Raw genomic sequence first — 15401 nt, forward strand, 5'->3', positions numbered from 1 at the left:
GCATTTTTCCTAGAACTTTCCTAATTTCCACATGCCCTTCGGCAAAGGAATTTGCATCTTCAATCCTAGTCATTGCACAGCTGATCTTGTAGTGTCATTTACGGTTTACAGCAATATTTTTTTTGTGTTTATATTATTACTCATGAAAAATTGATTGTAACAGAACATTACGGGTATTTAAAAGTTTATTTTATAATTGTTGATAATAATGTTTTACCATTCTTTCAACATGGTGACGCATTCAAGAAAAATGTATTGAGAGCAAGTTAGTCAGTAATATTGAATGGGTGGGAAACATATCGACAAAGTACACAGAAATAAAGATAGTGTAAATAATTTGTTTTGGTATTGAGTTTCATTTCTTGAATTATAGTTAGCGGGTATGGTATATTTGTCGGATACCTGGGGTATGGGAGAAACAAAATCGCAGTGCCACAATACAAATAGTAGTTCCTCCTTTCTGCAGGAGAATGATGAAGTTGCGTTACTACCGCTTAAGAATCAGGTAAGATGATAATTTATCTCATTGGTGTGTACTATCTTCTTTGAATAAAATAACGTCTGAAATATTCTTTTTGTCATTTGTTTTTTATTGTTTCACTTTTCAGTCACACTATACATAGTGTTGATTCTTGATGTGAACAATTTTTGTTTTTGCTTGAATTTATTGTAAATCATATCAAACTGTTCAGTTGGTGTGTGCATATATATATATATATATATATATATATATATATATATATATATATATATATATATCTGTGTAAATGTAATTTGTAATGAAACGTCACATTGTTTTTGTTTTTATTTCATTTCATTTGCAGGAAGAATAGTAATAATATTAAAAGAATGAAAGTAAATTAACAGCTCTATTATTTGTAGTGATTTACTTCTAAAATTTTATTACATATTTTTCAAATTACATATAATCTTACAAGTTACACGAATATTTAATCAATGTGTATGGTATTTTACTAGTTTTGTTGCATACATTTAGAAAATAATTGTATATTGTGGACAACATTTAATTCCATAATAAAGCAATAATTTTTTTTATAGGTTGGTGGACATACCAGATTGCTATTACTCAATCAGAATACTATTTGTAAACCATTAAACTGCAGAGAACTTGACTTTTATCAAAACATTCCACAAGACATTCAAATTTTTGTTCCAAAATTCAAAGGTAAAATGGCTTTATTATTTCCTATCTTTATAAGATATATTATATTTAATTAAAATATTAAATTTTTTGCATTATATAAATTTGTGTTTAGAGATAAAAAATATGTTTGTCTAAAGCAAATGAATTGTACAATTAAATCTTTATGATGAAAGTTTAAAATTGAAACAATTTAAAATGAATTAAGATAGTTCTGCAGACATATATTTTTGCCTAACATATAGTGGTAATCAGTAGTGGAAAATAGGAGTTTTAATAATTTAATGTTATTTTTTCAATGTTTCAGGTGTTTTACAAGCTTCTAACAGCAGTGAGGTTACATTAGATAAACGTTATAGTCCAAGCTTTAGAGAACAAGATAATAATAAACAGGGACACAATTCAAGTAAAAGAAAGAGAGAAGATGTATTAAGGTTTGTGTTTGAATGATTTTTAATAAATTGTATCAAAGTTACATTATATAAATGAATGCATAGAATACTTTTAGGTTGTTGAGGCAACAAAAAAATTGAAAGTAAATTTTATGTATCATGATCTTTTTGTTGTAGAATGAAAATTCATCGTGACAACACATTAGGAGGGATATTAAAACCAGAAATGCATTTGGAAAATGCATCAAACAGACAGTGTATGTACAATATGCAATTTGTCAAATTTCATAGAAAAGAATGATAAGAATGATGCAGTGTAAAAGATGTACCCTTTGTAAATTATTTTTATTCTTTTTATTTTTCTATACAAAAGCAGATTTTCTTTTACTGGAAAATATAACATCACAATACATTCATCCGTGTATATTGGATCTGAAAATGGGGACCAGGCAACATGGTGATGATGCATCTGCCGAAAAACGCAGTAAACAAATTGCAAAGTGTGCTGCTAGTACATCAGCCTCGTTAGGTGTTAGACTATGTGGAATGCAGGTTTGTTATAGTATTTACCTTAAAATCTGTACAGTATCAAATACTAATATAAATGATGTATGTTACAGGTTTATCAAGCTGATACCAATCATTATGTAAAAAGAGATAAATACTGGGGCAGAGAGTTAAATGAAGAAGGTTTTAAAGCAGCGTTGTATAGATTCTTTCATAATGGCTTTTATTTACGAACGTTAGTCATCGAAAAAGTGGTATCACGATTAGAACAATTACGACGTGCGATTGAAAGGCAAAGCAGCTACCGATTTTATTCGTGGTAAGTTTTCTCAAATATACTATTCGAATATTTTCAAGAACTTTATTTTACATACAACTATATATGAATTTAGTCACACAAATCATTTGAATGTTTGAAATTTTATAATTTAAAAATCAATCGAAAATGTGATATTTTAATATATGATATTTAATATATTAGAAATGTTCTCTTTTAAATTTGTTTCAGTTCATTGTTAGTCGTTTACGAAGGTTATCAAAAGGATTTTTCGGGATTCGGCCATTCATCGTCTGCATTACAGATGAATGAAGAATCAATCAGTTCTACCTTCGTTAACGATGGTCCTCATACATCTGATGGTTGTTACGATGGTGATATAAATAACAGTTCCCCAGATAGTAATGTTACTATGGAAAAGGAAATCAGCCAAACGAGTACTTTGCGCAGGGGATTTGCTGAAGCGACAGTTAAAGAGACCAAACGTATCGCCAGTTTTTACCCTACAAGGTTTGTGATCGACTCTTTTTTACTCATTAGCGTGTATACATTGTCGTTGATATTTATGAATAAAAAATTATTGGTCGTTCCGTCTTGATTTGCTATAAATATTAATATTCGCATATTATTATTTCTTAATGCGCACAATAAAACTTTTTCAGACAATACATAGACTTGAAATTAATGTGAGTGTACTTCGATACGTATGACACATGATTTGATTTACGACTTTCTTGAAATCTATTTGCAATAAAAGGCAATTCAATATGGAACGAACTAAATTAAATTCCTAACGTTGTGATGCTGTTAAGATTTGATGGCAGAGTAATTTTCAGGTGCAATATTTCTTTATACGCTTTTATTTATTTATTGAGTAATTTATTCATTCATTTATTGATTTATTAGCATATTTGCTGTTTTTATGTATTGTTTTGGCGTATTACAACACTAGGAATATAATAGATACTTTCTTTTTTCTTTTGTTTCGAATATTATAATTAGATAATAATTGAACATAGAAACATAAACATTCTGATTTAATACGTTTAACCCTCCGATATATGTATGTATTAAGTAGAAGTCGAAACATGCGCGTTATCTGGTGAAGTATGTAATTATAAGATGTCGGATTACGCGCGTATTTCATTCGATACATCTTTTGATATTTCGTCTGAATCACATCATATTTGTTTATTACTTTCCTTTTCTTCTTTCTTTTTCTTTCCTTTTCTTCTTTTTTCTTCTTTCCTTTCCTTCTCTCTTTTCCTTTTATGCGCTACTTTTCCTCCTTTAAATAAATAATTCATTAAAACTTGTACCATTCTCGAAGTAATCAAAGGAGGTCAATTATATTTCATTAAATTTAAAGTAACCTGCATATAACAGGATGTTAGTAATTCTGTAAATATATTCTAAAATTGAAGGTATAACATACTCCATCAGAAAATTGGAGGGTTAGTTATTTCGACGATTCTAATGTATTCGAATTGTTTATTTCAATTACATGTTGTTAAAAATCGGTTTAGAGAAAATATCGCACGTTCAGCGCCTTAGTGTATTAATATTTGATATTTTCAACGATCAAGACTATCGTATGTAGTGTAACGTTAAAAGTAGTTTCTGTGTGAACAATTAGATCATTACCTATGTATACGTAGAAGTATCTATAAAATATCTTAATAACATAAAAGAGATTTTTTGGTGAATGCTCATTCATTTCTTACTACTACTAGTATGTATTTACATACGACGGATTAATGATCTGTTTTTTAATGAATTTCTATTAATCATTGAAGCTGGCGTAAGACCAATTTGTATTCGAGTTGCAGAGATTAATAAATTGAATGCTTAGATACCTTAGAATTGATGCAAACTCTATGTATCTTGGTATAATTGGAGAAATTTATCAGTGAAGAGTAGAAATCATAAGCTACCTTTTATGGTATTGTTACACTAACAAACTGACAGTGTGATATTTTCGTTATTTAAGCATGTATATTTCTGTGTACCATCACTTTTTAGAAAACTGCTCTTTATTACGGCCGAACTATAATAAAGCGCGGCAATACCAGTTCCTAATCGAGCCCGATCAGTTTCTTACTAGGGGAGGATCAGAGCTGAAAATGGTGGATTTCAAAATCCTTTCGTAGGTATATTGTTGCTCAAGAGTAGAGTAAAGCTCTACAAAAGTTATTAGGAGCAAATATTTAAACATTAAAATCAAAGGAGTTAAAGGGATATTTACATTGTATTGCATATATATATGTATGTGTATACGTATACGTATATGTATACAAAGGATGTTTCATAAGATGTGTAGTGTATTAATGAAATAGTAGACTTCTTAACCTCAACTGAATCATTCTCTGCGTTTTAAATCCAATTCATATTTAAACAAACTCTCAGATGCATTTTAGGATTAATTATGATGCATCGAGTTTTGGTATCTTTAATAACTTGCATCTACAATGTACATGTTCACTTGTCTTCTGTATTTTATATGTTACATTTTTCATATAATTATCGAGGAATATGATAAAGTGTCGTAAAAAAACTGTGTGTGTCATTTTCAGACACATTAGTTGGGTAGACATAGCCGAGAATAGTTTAAATACATATTATCGTAGTCAATTTCATTGATCGATGAACCGATGATATGATTAGTCGTTGTTCAGAATTAAAAATATCAAGAATCTTCTTGTTTAGTTTTATTTGATCGATCTTTTATTTTTATTTTTCAGTAGTGTTGTAACTTATTTTAACGTTACATTCTCAGCCCGCATATATGTATACGTAGCACATATACGTGCGTGTGTGTTCAATTTTCAACAGTTCATGAGTATATTTCCATAATTTAAGTTGATTTAGCTTCACATTTTGTAGTAAACGAAATCAAATATACAAGACGTTCAGTAAGTGGTGAATTTTGTTACATGAAAAATAAATTTATACAAATTGCTCGTTTAATTTATCTTTTCAAGTTTAAAATATGTATGTATATGTCTAAAAAAGAGCTACTATATATATATATATCGTGTGCGTTTGCGCATGTGCACACGCATAGTATCCCTTTTATTTTATGGTATAAACTGAAGAAGACGAATTGTCAGTTGTAGATACGTATTATAGAAACGTTAAATAATGAAATTTCCAAAACTATATTATCATTATTTTCTTACGAAATTAACTTTATAACGCGAACAAATTGTAAAAATAATATACTTGGATGCTTTTGTAAAATACGCAAATTAAATGATATAAAATTATGGTATTAGATTTGGAAGTTGTAAATTCTCTTATAAGATATAGTAGCATCCCAAGGTATTCACAAGCACATTGAACGCACAGTAAAATAAATGAAAAATTTCTGATTTTACCATAAAATAAAAAAGAAATTTCCTGAAAGATATTACCATTTACTTTGCATCCTGTATATTAAGATATAAACATTCTCTTTTACTCGACAATATATGACCCACAGGGCCTGCATGCCCGCTACGGTTGGGGCAGTAAAAGGGTTATTAATAGATGGTAAGAGGTCATATACATTGTACCATGTGAGATCTAATGATGGGGCTGTGTCAAAACTTCGTTGTATTTCCTCGATAAATAGAATTGAATATACAAATTGTCTAATCATTAAGTAAAGTTCCTAAAACTGAATGAAACTTTATTCATATTCATATAATTAATTAATTAAGATTTCATTTATTATTCATATAATTAAGATTTCTTTTATTTCTATTATTATTATTATTCAAAATATTTCCAAAGTCAATGTGAAGAACAAGATCTCGTGCTATTCTGTTTAGTTAACTTGTGTTTTAATTATTTTTAGTTTCTTCCGACATGATTAAATAGCCGATGTATTTTACGCATTTATTACGTATATTTTTATGATTTTACTTGATGAAAATTGAGTAATAATTATACAAAAAATGGAAAAAATAATAGGACATGATATGCGACGTTTGTTGCATTAATTCCATTGATTAAGGAAGGTTAACCGACCATTCGGTTTTATTGCACTTACTATAAACTTAATAATAATCGTAGGGCAAAAATTTCGATGAAAAATAAATATTACGTGTATAGTGTATTTACATACATGAAGATCGCGTGTTCATTATTGAGAAATTGCGAATTTTTTGCGCGGCCCATATTATATATTTTACTAATTTCAATATTAGACAATATTTGAAGAGAGGCAAATGAATCAAGCAATAATTAAGTTAATACGTTCTATGCGATGATCCACTGACAATCCCAGCAGCGAGGAGACAGTTTTCGTCGAATCTGCGGGCAGCTTGATCGACAGAGTGCTGCATTCTCCGAGATACGAACAGTGGATGCTTTACGGCACTACAAACGATGAATTTTATTTTGGACAAAGCTCGGACAATGAGACGCAAGATACTAGTTCTGATACAGAAATTACGTCGGATTCTGCATCACAGTGGCAAAGACGAGGACATCGGTTATTTCACATTTACAAGAGGGACGAGAGAATAGAAGGGGAACTTGAACGTGCCAATATGTCAAACAGGTATTAAGAATGATTAAATATTCGATATGTATGAATTTATCAAACTGCCAAATTGATAGTGTTTACAATTATTAAACGGAAACAAATGATATTTAAATTTACTTCATAGATATACCTCGTATCCTTATCGGTCGAAGAAGATGAAACAGAAACCTCAGGAAGCACGGGTCGATGTAAGAATGATTGACTTTGCACACACGACTTTTGTTCATGGTTCTACCGTCGCTTGTAACTCGTCTCCTACTCCTATGGTGTACCAAGGCCCGGACTGTGGTTTTTTAACTGGTCTCGACAGTTTAAAACGACTTCTCCTTGAAATTTTGACCGAAGATTAATTCATAAACACTCGACCAATATCTATTCCGTCTTTATGTGTAAAGAGTTGAGAGAAATGTGTTGAAAACAACTAAAAGATTGGTGACGAAACTTTGATTATTAAACCTGATTGATTTCTATGAGATCGGTCTGTACATATGTATTTCCAACGTATGTAATTTTAAGTAACAAAGTTCCACTCTAAGTATACGAGCGAAGTAAGCGCGTGGAGCTAACGAGTGTATGATAGCAGTAAGATATACGACAACGAACTGAAATCACAGAGTATTATTTAATTCACATGAATAAATATATTCATGTGTGTATATATACATATGTGTATGTGCGTGCGTGTATGTGTACATAGCTCGTATATTTTGCGTGAGAGTTATACGGTTACAGCATATGTACATATAATTCTTAATACACAAAATTTAAAAAGAGCTACTTTTAATAAATCGTATACTTGTATTCTTGTTTCTTTTCAATTTGGTAAGATTGCACCGTTTGTAGATTGTTAAATGATTGTATTGGACGGGAATTCTATCGACATTTTCTATCGATATTTGTACAAATTATGTGACAAAAAATAAATCATTTAAATGATTTAATGTCGTAGCCTGTCACGCAGTCTATAATTTTTATAAGTTAAATAATGGCTTATTCCTGATACAGTCTTCGATCTATTGCTAAATCATTTTCATATTAAAATTGATGATAATATGCTGCGCGATGATCGCGAGATCTTTTACTTTCTCGACATTTTTGTAACCGATCGATTATGGCAGATTCAAATGGTCTTTCTTCTACTTTTCCCCACCTCTTGCGCGTATCGATCTTCTTGAAGGTAACGGAGTTGTGTTACTCCTAGGAAACCATTGCCTGGTACTAAATCGTATCCAGTTATCGATGAAACGCGAGAGCAAAACGGTAACACGCGAAACGCTTTTCGTTTACGATTGTAAAATAGAGGTTTCACAGTGTGTTCCTTTGTTAATATATATATTGTGAAATCTTATTGTCGGGCAGTTTTCATTCGTTTCAACAAAGAATCAAATTTATTTCGTGAACCTTGATTATCGTGGTTTATAAAACAATTTTTTGAATTATACTAAAAACAAAGCTGTCGAGGATCTATTCGATGAAAACATAGCTTTGAAAATCCTCCCGATCCTTTCTTTTCTTTCTTCCTTCCTTGAAATCATAACAGAGTAAATAAGTAACTAACACAGTAACTAAATAACGATAACTAAACGATATATTTGTAACATATATCGTTGGTTGGTGCATAACGTTCACAAAATTACAAACACTAACTATATTCAAGTAACCAAGAATTATCATATAAGAAAGACTTTTGCTCAATTATAACGCGCGTGGCACTCTCTGCGATATGCAGTATACAGCTTTTAGTATATATATACGTATACATGCATATACGTTTCTTATGTACGAGTAGCGCGACTTTCGTATTACTGATTGCATTTTTGTTCGCGTTTAGACTTTATTACAAATGAACTGCAAAGAAATTCTACGTTATAAAAAGTTTGGATCGAAAAGTGCGAATGCTGAAAGAAAGGGATGAAAGAAATGGAAGCGATGGAGGCGTTGATCTAACGCGGTAATTTGGACACATTACGTTTAAAAGGCTCGGTCGGAAAATGGTTTTCGATTCGGTATCTGAAGAACAGAGAAAACAATTTTTTAGAGAGAGTTATGCCGCTCACTTGCCTGGGTAAGATCCGACGGGTCATATGCATACCTGTGAGAATAATACCGATGTTATATCCGATGACGTATCGCGTAATTTAAGAATCATCTTTTTCTCTTTGGTTCCCCGTTTCAAGATGGTATCGAATTTCCACCTGCGGCAAACACCTGCATCACCATCGAACAGTATTAATTGAATTTGCAACGTTTACCATTTACGCTAAATATTTCCTGGTAGCACCGTTTATTTTTGGTTGCGCAACACGCACGTTACAGCACGGCTTTTCAAGATACATACAAACAAACGCGCTGTTAAGCTTGAACTCGGTTGGAATGGTTTTACAAAAGGGGAACTTTAACGTTGTGCTTCAGAATAAAAGAACTATTTATATCGCTGCTTCGATGTATTAGATAAAAGGAAGAACAAGCTTCGGGAAAGAAATTGAACGTAACTTTGGTTTTCCAGGATAATCGAACGTGTGCCGTGCATGGTAGGTAATTAAACCACAACGTGCATATCACCTCATCCCTTTTTCGCGAAATATTTCTACCCGTCTATCGTTCTATTGACAATTGTAACCAAAATGTGATACATGATAACAAGAACAACGTCTCAAAATTGTCTATTGTGAAAAATGATTCGATATTAGTGCCATGCTTCGATCGTTGCATACCAATTATAATAGTAAACTAGAATATCAATGACAAGTACTTTACTATAGGAAATACTATTACAGAAACAATCAAGTATCCAATAAGTGGACTTGTATGCGATAAGCAATTACCGATCTTAATGCACATGTATCAAATAAAACACTTCGCTTAAGCACTGCTTATCCTACTACCAAATAATTTATTTACTTTTACGCGGATCGATCCATCGATCAATCTATTCGAGCCAATTTACATCACATACTTGCATTTATACATATAGAATTTTTACGTGAAACGATAAACAATCAACTTATCGATGAGGAAAAGATAGCTCGTCTGATCGATGATTTGAAATGTAACGTTCAAAGAAAATAAATACAACAATTGTAACTAAGTACATGTGACATACGTGTATTGTATATACAATGTTTCTGATACGATTGTTGTCACGTTTCGCCGATCACCGCGAGGACAAGTTACGGATAGGCTTGGCTCGGGTCAACTTAAATTTAATGATTTCGATGGCACATATGCGCATTGCGTGCCTAATGATCAACCGCAACAAGTTGAACGATGCGTTTAATCGCGTCGACTTTATAACTTGTTCGTTGTTACGTGGAATAAAATTTCTATATATTCATTTATTTATATATACCTTCTGCGCCTGCTAATTTTATTATGAATACATTATACTTTGTTCAATCATACTTTCAGCTATACCGGGCACTGTCCCACCCTTAAATTTCGAGTTGGAAAACGATTCGGTGCGTGCACTCAAGAAATTATGAAGGTAAGAGCATGCAAGTAATACATAAGCATATGATTCTGCATTGAGGAAAAAAGAGAAAAGCAACAAAACAAAATCTTTATAAAGTTAATTGAAGTTTCCACGAGCGTATTGCATCATGCAGGAATTACTTCAAAAGAAAATCCTCAAGACGGGACCTTACAGACCCATCTCCGAGAAGGACACAAATGAAAACACGACGATTATTTATGAGAAAGATACCAATACAGATTGGAAAAGAGAAACGCATTTCTTCAAAGCACCACCGTACATTTTGGGATATACTGGTAAGTATATTATAGACCGGTAACTGTATTATAGATTGAGATACTATTTTATCATATTATATCGTTTTATAAAAGTAAATTAATATACTTAATCGTTTGCTTGTAGGATACATTCCTGGGTTTAATAGTAGCTATGGTTTATCGTTTATGAGAGCCGTAGAAGAAGGTGCCAAAGAATGGCGCGAAAATCAAATTAAATTAAAAACTCATAGAGATCTTATGCAACCTAAGGTCGAAAAAACTATCTCTAGACACTTTTTATTTCGACCGCGAGCTGATAATATAGATATACCAGTCGATCATGATCACGATTTTAATCACGATAAAAATCGACTAACCACGTTTCGTACGTAACATGTACTTCCATATGAACTTCATTGTAAATTTTCTTTTCAACTTCATTGTAAACCTCCGATAAAGGATTTCATAAAGTATGAGATCAATCGTAAATATTAGATGAAACATCTTAATCATCTGGAAATGAAAGATAAGAACGTTATTCTTACAGATTATGAAGTTTCTCCTGAAAGACCACCGATTGTGGGTTATACTGGTCATATTCCAGGTTTTAAGGGAGAAGTTGCACTTTCGAAAAGATATGCACAAGCTGCGAAGAAGGGATTGGAATTAGTTCGAAAAGAACGCGAACAAAGACTTGGTAAATTAAGAGACGCTAATACGGTACAGAAATCTTTAAATGTGGCCCGTTTCGATGAAATTGATCTCGCCGGAGCCTGATTTTTGGAATTCATCAAATTTTTAACACATTTAATATACATATAAATTAATAATCTTCTTTAACTTAACTATATAGCTTCCATTTGATTGGAACTATTTCATAAAATATAATTTACCTTTTTAATCTATTTTCATTTTTAAGACGCAGGTAACGGACGAAAATCCAAATAAAATTATTAATTAATAATTTTTATCTCGACTTTCGTTTCTTTCTTGCATTTTTTCTTTTCTTTATTATAAAAAGAAGGAAACATAAGTGCATCTATAATCTTTAGTTCTAATTTCCTTCATATTTCGATCAAAAGCAGAGCAAAATATTTTACTTGTATTTTTTAAATATAAATTAATCAACATTTGAATCAAGGAATTCTTGAAAATATTTTTTAACTAGAAATATTTTTTAAGAATAAGCTATGGAGAAAGTAAAAAATAATGCTATTTCCATTTACAAAGCATAAAGAAGCATTATCTCACATTTGAAATGGAATTTAGCAAACATGTAAATTATTATGTACAGTAGATGTTCAAATGTTATTTAGGACACATATAGGTGTACGCACAATGCAAATCTTTCGATCTATTACATGTGTGCCATACATTGATAAATTATTAGGTTTGAGTATTAAAAAATTTTATATTGAAAAAATTATTTATTAAGATGTACGAAAGAACAATAAATTTCCGTATGTAAAAATATAATAAACGAATACATTTACCTTTATTTTTAATTAATAGTTAAGTTTCTTTTTTCCCCGGTAATCTATTTAATCTTTCTATTTCCATTTGGAATGCCTTTTTCCAATATTCTATAGTTAAAGTATTCGATCCATATGATAAAGATAACAATCTAGCCAACACCATTAATAAGTGTAAATGATCAGCATTTTTGTTTTTTTGCTTCCATTGTATGAAATCATTCTGAATTTCCTAGAAGAAAAAATAATCATATATGTTATATTATCATATATGTTTATTGTACACACATATATATATGAAATATATTATAAAACAAAATATGAATAATTTCTGGAACAAATTATGTGATTTGAAATAATATCAAATACCTTTATAACATCTTCATCGTTAAATTCAAATTTCGTATCTCGAATAGTTTCTAAATACTGTCGAATATTTATCAATCTATTTTCATCTTTCAAATACTGTTCAGCAATTTTTATTATTTGAGGATAAACGCTTTCTGATTCTGAATCTACTTTTAGTAGAACTTGGGTTTGACACTAGAATGAACGTATATTACTTATTGTTCGTAAAAATATGAATGAATATGAAATGCTTTTAGTAAAAATTCTTTCATACAGGGATAAAAGATTTAGCTTCTGATAAAATTAAGACTGGAATATCCGTTTCGTATTCTATTTTATAAAATTGAAAATCATATGTAACTTTTTGAAAGTTAATCAAGTCGCAAATCGCATTGTAATTTTCTCGCCCAGCTTGTGTAATTTGACCAGTAGTTAGTCCTGTTTCGTCTATTACGAGATGTGTATTGTCGCTAAGTTGGAGTATTCCGCTGGTTAGCCTATTACACTCGTAATCTTTCCTGATAGCAATGCAAGTATCTTAAATTATATAGTGTAAAACTCTGTTAGAAAAAGGATTTACATTTGATAAAGTATTTACTTACTTTGGCAACAATGCCAAATTGTTTAAATTTTCTAATGTGATTTCCAATAAGTAACTTTTCTTGATTAATAGAGTTAAAAATTTATATAAATACTTTGGAAATTCCTTGCATTTAGTCACAGAAAAGTGTGTTATATTTAGTGGATAAGTACCAAGACAGAAGTAATCCCTCTTCATGTAACTAAAATGAAATAATGCTTTAGAAAATGAGTTATGAGTAATTCTTTCCTTCATAAAGAAATAAAAACATTAAATAAGTTTACACTGATGAAAGTAAATGACAGATTAAGTAATCTGCAGCCAGATGATCTCCAAATAAAAGTTGACTTAGTATTAAGTGAAGATCGCTTCTTATTAATTCTGCATTAGATATCACTTGAGGAGCAATCGTCATATCTTGTTTAGTTGAATGGATTATTTTTATAGCATGTAATCGTGGAACAAGAGATACTGGTGGATGGTGTACAGTTATCTCAGCTTCTGTCATAGTTTCATCTGAATCGTGAGCAATATTTAAAAGAGGATCCAGAGATATAAAACCTATTATTTCAATAACTTGATTCAGTTTTAAAGACATATCTTCGTATATCTGTAATTTATATATTAAAAGATATGTTAAACAATTTTAAACATCTATATACTATTTAAAAATCATTAATATTATATAAAAAATAAATGTTAAAAACTCATTAATAACCTTTACAATGCAAGCTTTACCATCATCTATAGGAAATGGAAAATTTAATATATATTCCTTTGAAAATGCACTTTGTTGCCTTGTATTACATTTCATTGTTTCCATTTTTTCATTATTATCGATTGGTGACATTCTTCCTTTTTTTTGTATTAATTCGAAATAGTTTGTAGTCTCACTATTATCCTTATCTAAACTTCTTTTATGATTATTAGTGGATCTTATACTTGAATAATGTGACTGTTCATATGTTTCCTTTGCCCAATCATTTAAACCAGGAGTTGATATCACAATACATGTATGTCTTTCTGAATTTTGATTCTTTTCCGATTCCAACAAAATCATTTCATGTGGCTAAAAAGCATAAACAAATCATAATGTTTTAAGTAAACAAAATGTTAAGTACCTATTCATTTTGAAATATTCATGTTAAAAATAGAACGATGTAGGCAGTTTTATACATGAGATAAGTTGTTCTTTTCACATCCCACACCTGAAACTGCCATATTTACTATCGGCCCCATATCAATCTTAAACACATATATATTATGAATATGGACAAAATAAAATGTGTGGAAAGGCCTTATGAAATGAAACTTTAATTAAATAATCACCAAACATTTTGCAGAATCTGTATACATCCCACATTTTAGCTGGTATGTTTCAGTTTGAGTATTTTTGACTTCATACACTCGTAAGTAATATTCAGGATTGTGCATATCTTGAATCATTCCTTTAAATCTGACCAACTGACCATCCTTGAATGTATGAACAGGGGCATTATTTAGTAAGGGAATTTCTTTTAAAGCATCTAGATTTTCCAAGATCTCATTACAATTCGATTTATTTGTGATAAAATACTCTGGTGTCCAATCAGTTATTTTAGCCAAAGCTAAAAGACGAAGTAAATGCTATTATGTTCTGTATTCTTCAAATAACTTCATTCGAGACTAATTTAGTATACTAGTACATATATAACAAATATTTCTTAATACAAATAAAGAAACATTTACTCACAAATCATTATGAGGTTATGCAAGCACTAGCGTAGTATCAAGGTTTTATTGCAATGTATCACAAACCAGTCCTGAATAATCTTCGAAAACAACAAAATATACATAAGTAAATAAATATAAACTTGTGCAAAAATATAGTGTACTGACAAATATTCAAAATCAAACTCTATTGAAAATAGGTCGATAAACGAAATATGTAAATACATATAATGTAAGTAAATACAAATTTAACAATAGCACTTGCGTCTTTTTACACTGCAGAGTTCCATTTCTCACCGGTACGCAACAGTACGGTATGATTCAGACTAGTGCTAGGTACGTTTATATGCCACACGAGGCAATGTCGCACGATCGCATAATTCCCCCCTAACCGTATGTCGACGTGTTTCTCCCGCCAAGAGCACCGAAGACGATGCGTGCTGATAGTGTAGCCGTTGGCCACAAGAGCCCTTTACTCTTAGTGTCCATTTTTTAGTAAAATTTCCCCCATATAAGCATTGATGATCTCCTTACCCATTTTTAATAATAGCTTTGATAATAGATTATTATCAACTCACCGAAACGATAGTTTGATATACAAATCAACAAGTTACGATAGAAATTATAAATATCAAAATTATATACAACAAAAAACTGTATAGAGTTCAATATTTATAATATTTCTGGCAATGG

The 15401-nt window shown here is 30.6% G+C and overlaps 3 protein-coding genes across 13 annotated transcripts; 2 read left to right on the plus strand and 1 right to left on the minus strand.

Annotated features, from left to right (window-relative positions):
- The first annotated feature begins 55 nt into the window (after positions 1–55).
- On the plus strand, positions 56–7670 carry LOC132905837 (inositol hexakisphosphate kinase 3-like). 3 transcript variants are annotated; one of them, XM_060957519.1, is made up of 9 exons: positions 56–505; positions 1060–1186; positions 1470–1596; positions 1732–1811; positions 1928–2106; positions 2175–2380; positions 2570–2848; positions 6609–6884; positions 6994–7670. In XM_060957519.1, exons 1-9 carry the CDS (start codon positions 383–385, stop codon positions 7217–7219), a joined length of 1623 nt encoding a protein of 540 aa, XP_060813502.1. In that variant the 5' UTR covers positions 56–382; the 3' UTR covers positions 7220–7670. The 3 variants fall into 3 exon arrangements, with proteins under 3 accessions (XP_060813502.1, XP_060813504.1, XP_060813503.1); XM_060957521.1 differs by having other exon boundaries at positions 57–505; positions 6612–6884; XM_060957520.1 differs by having other exon boundaries at positions 58–505; positions 1931–2106.
- LOC132905835 (mini-chromosome maintenance complex-binding protein) lies at positions 3009–15329 on the minus strand. 9 transcript variants are annotated; one of them, XM_060957518.1, is made up of 11 exons: positions 15006–15329; positions 14731–14809; positions 14328–14605; positions 13717–14067; positions 13283–13608; positions 13021–13200; positions 12693–12936; positions 12440–12613; positions 12092–12302; positions 9755–11244; positions 7391–9077 (listed from the first exon to the last, which is right to left on the minus strand). In XM_060957518.1, the coding sequence occupies exons 2-9, from the start codon at positions 14735–14737 to the stop codon at positions 12111–12113; spliced, it is 1752 nt and encodes a 583-aa protein (XP_060813501.1). In that variant the 5' UTR covers positions 14738–14809; positions 15006–15329; the 3' UTR covers positions 7391–9077; positions 9755–11244; positions 12092–12110. The 9 variants fall into 9 exon arrangements, with proteins under 9 accessions (XP_060813500.1, XP_060813501.1, XP_060813493.1 ...); XM_060957510.1 differs by lacking the exon at positions 14731–14809 and having other exon boundaries at positions 7391–8879; positions 8962–9077; positions 14974–15329; XM_060957515.1 differs by lacking the exons at positions 9755–11244; positions 14731–14809 and having other exon boundaries at positions 7391–8879; positions 8962–9077; positions 14974–15329.
- On the plus strand, positions 8839–12103 carry LOC132905845 (ciliary microtubule inner protein 2B-like). Its single transcript, XM_060957545.1, has 5 exons — positions 8839–8934; positions 10278–10353; positions 10475–10637; positions 10744–10983; positions 11146–12103. The coding sequence occupies exons 1-5, from the start codon at positions 8861–8863 to the stop codon at positions 11373–11375; spliced, it is 783 nt and encodes a 260-aa protein (XP_060813528.1). The 5' UTR covers positions 8839–8860; the 3' UTR covers positions 11376–12103.
- Positions 15330–15401: the final 72 nt, after the last annotated feature.

Source organism: Bombus pascuorum, chromosome 4, assembly GCF_905332965.1.
Source record: "Bombus pascuorum chromosome 4, iyBomPasc1.1, whole genome shotgun sequence".
Lineage (NCBI taxonomy): Eukaryota > Metazoa > Arthropoda > Insecta > Hymenoptera > Apidae > Bombus > Bombus pascuorum.

Coding starts and splice junctions, on each gene's coding strand:
- LOC132905837 (XM_060957519.1), top strand. CDS start 383: ATGGTATATTTGTCGGATACCTGGGGTATGGGAGAAACAAAATCGCAG. Junction 1,812..1,927: donor AAATGCATCAAACAGACAGT/GTATGTACAATA, acceptor TCTATACAAAAG/CAGATTTTCTTTTACTGGAA. Junction 6,885..6,993: donor CGTGCCAATATGTCAAACAG/GTATTAAGAATG, acceptor TTTACTTCATAG/ATATACCTCGTATCCTTATC.
- LOC132905845 (XM_060957545.1), top strand. CDS start 8,861: ATGGTTTTCGATTCGGTATCTGAAGAACAGAGAAAACAATTTTTTAGA. Junction 10,638..10,743: donor GTACATTTTGGGATATACTG/GTAAGTATATTA, acceptor GTTTGCTTGTAG/GATACATTCCTGGGTTTAAT. Junction 10,984..11,145: donor AAATCGACTAACCACGTTTC/GTACGTAACATG, acceptor TTATTCTTACAG/ATTATGAAGTTTCTCCTGAA.
- LOC132905835 (XM_060957517.1), bottom strand. CDS start 14,998: ATGGAACTCTGCAGTGTAAAAAGAC. Junction 14,068..14,327: donor CAGATTCTGCAAAATGTTTG/GTGATTATTTAA, acceptor TATGCTTTTTAG/CCACATGAAATGATTTTGTT. Junction 13,609..13,716: donor GTAAAGCTTGCATTGTAAAG/GTTATTAATGAG, acceptor TATAAATTACAG/ATATACGAAGATATGTCTTT.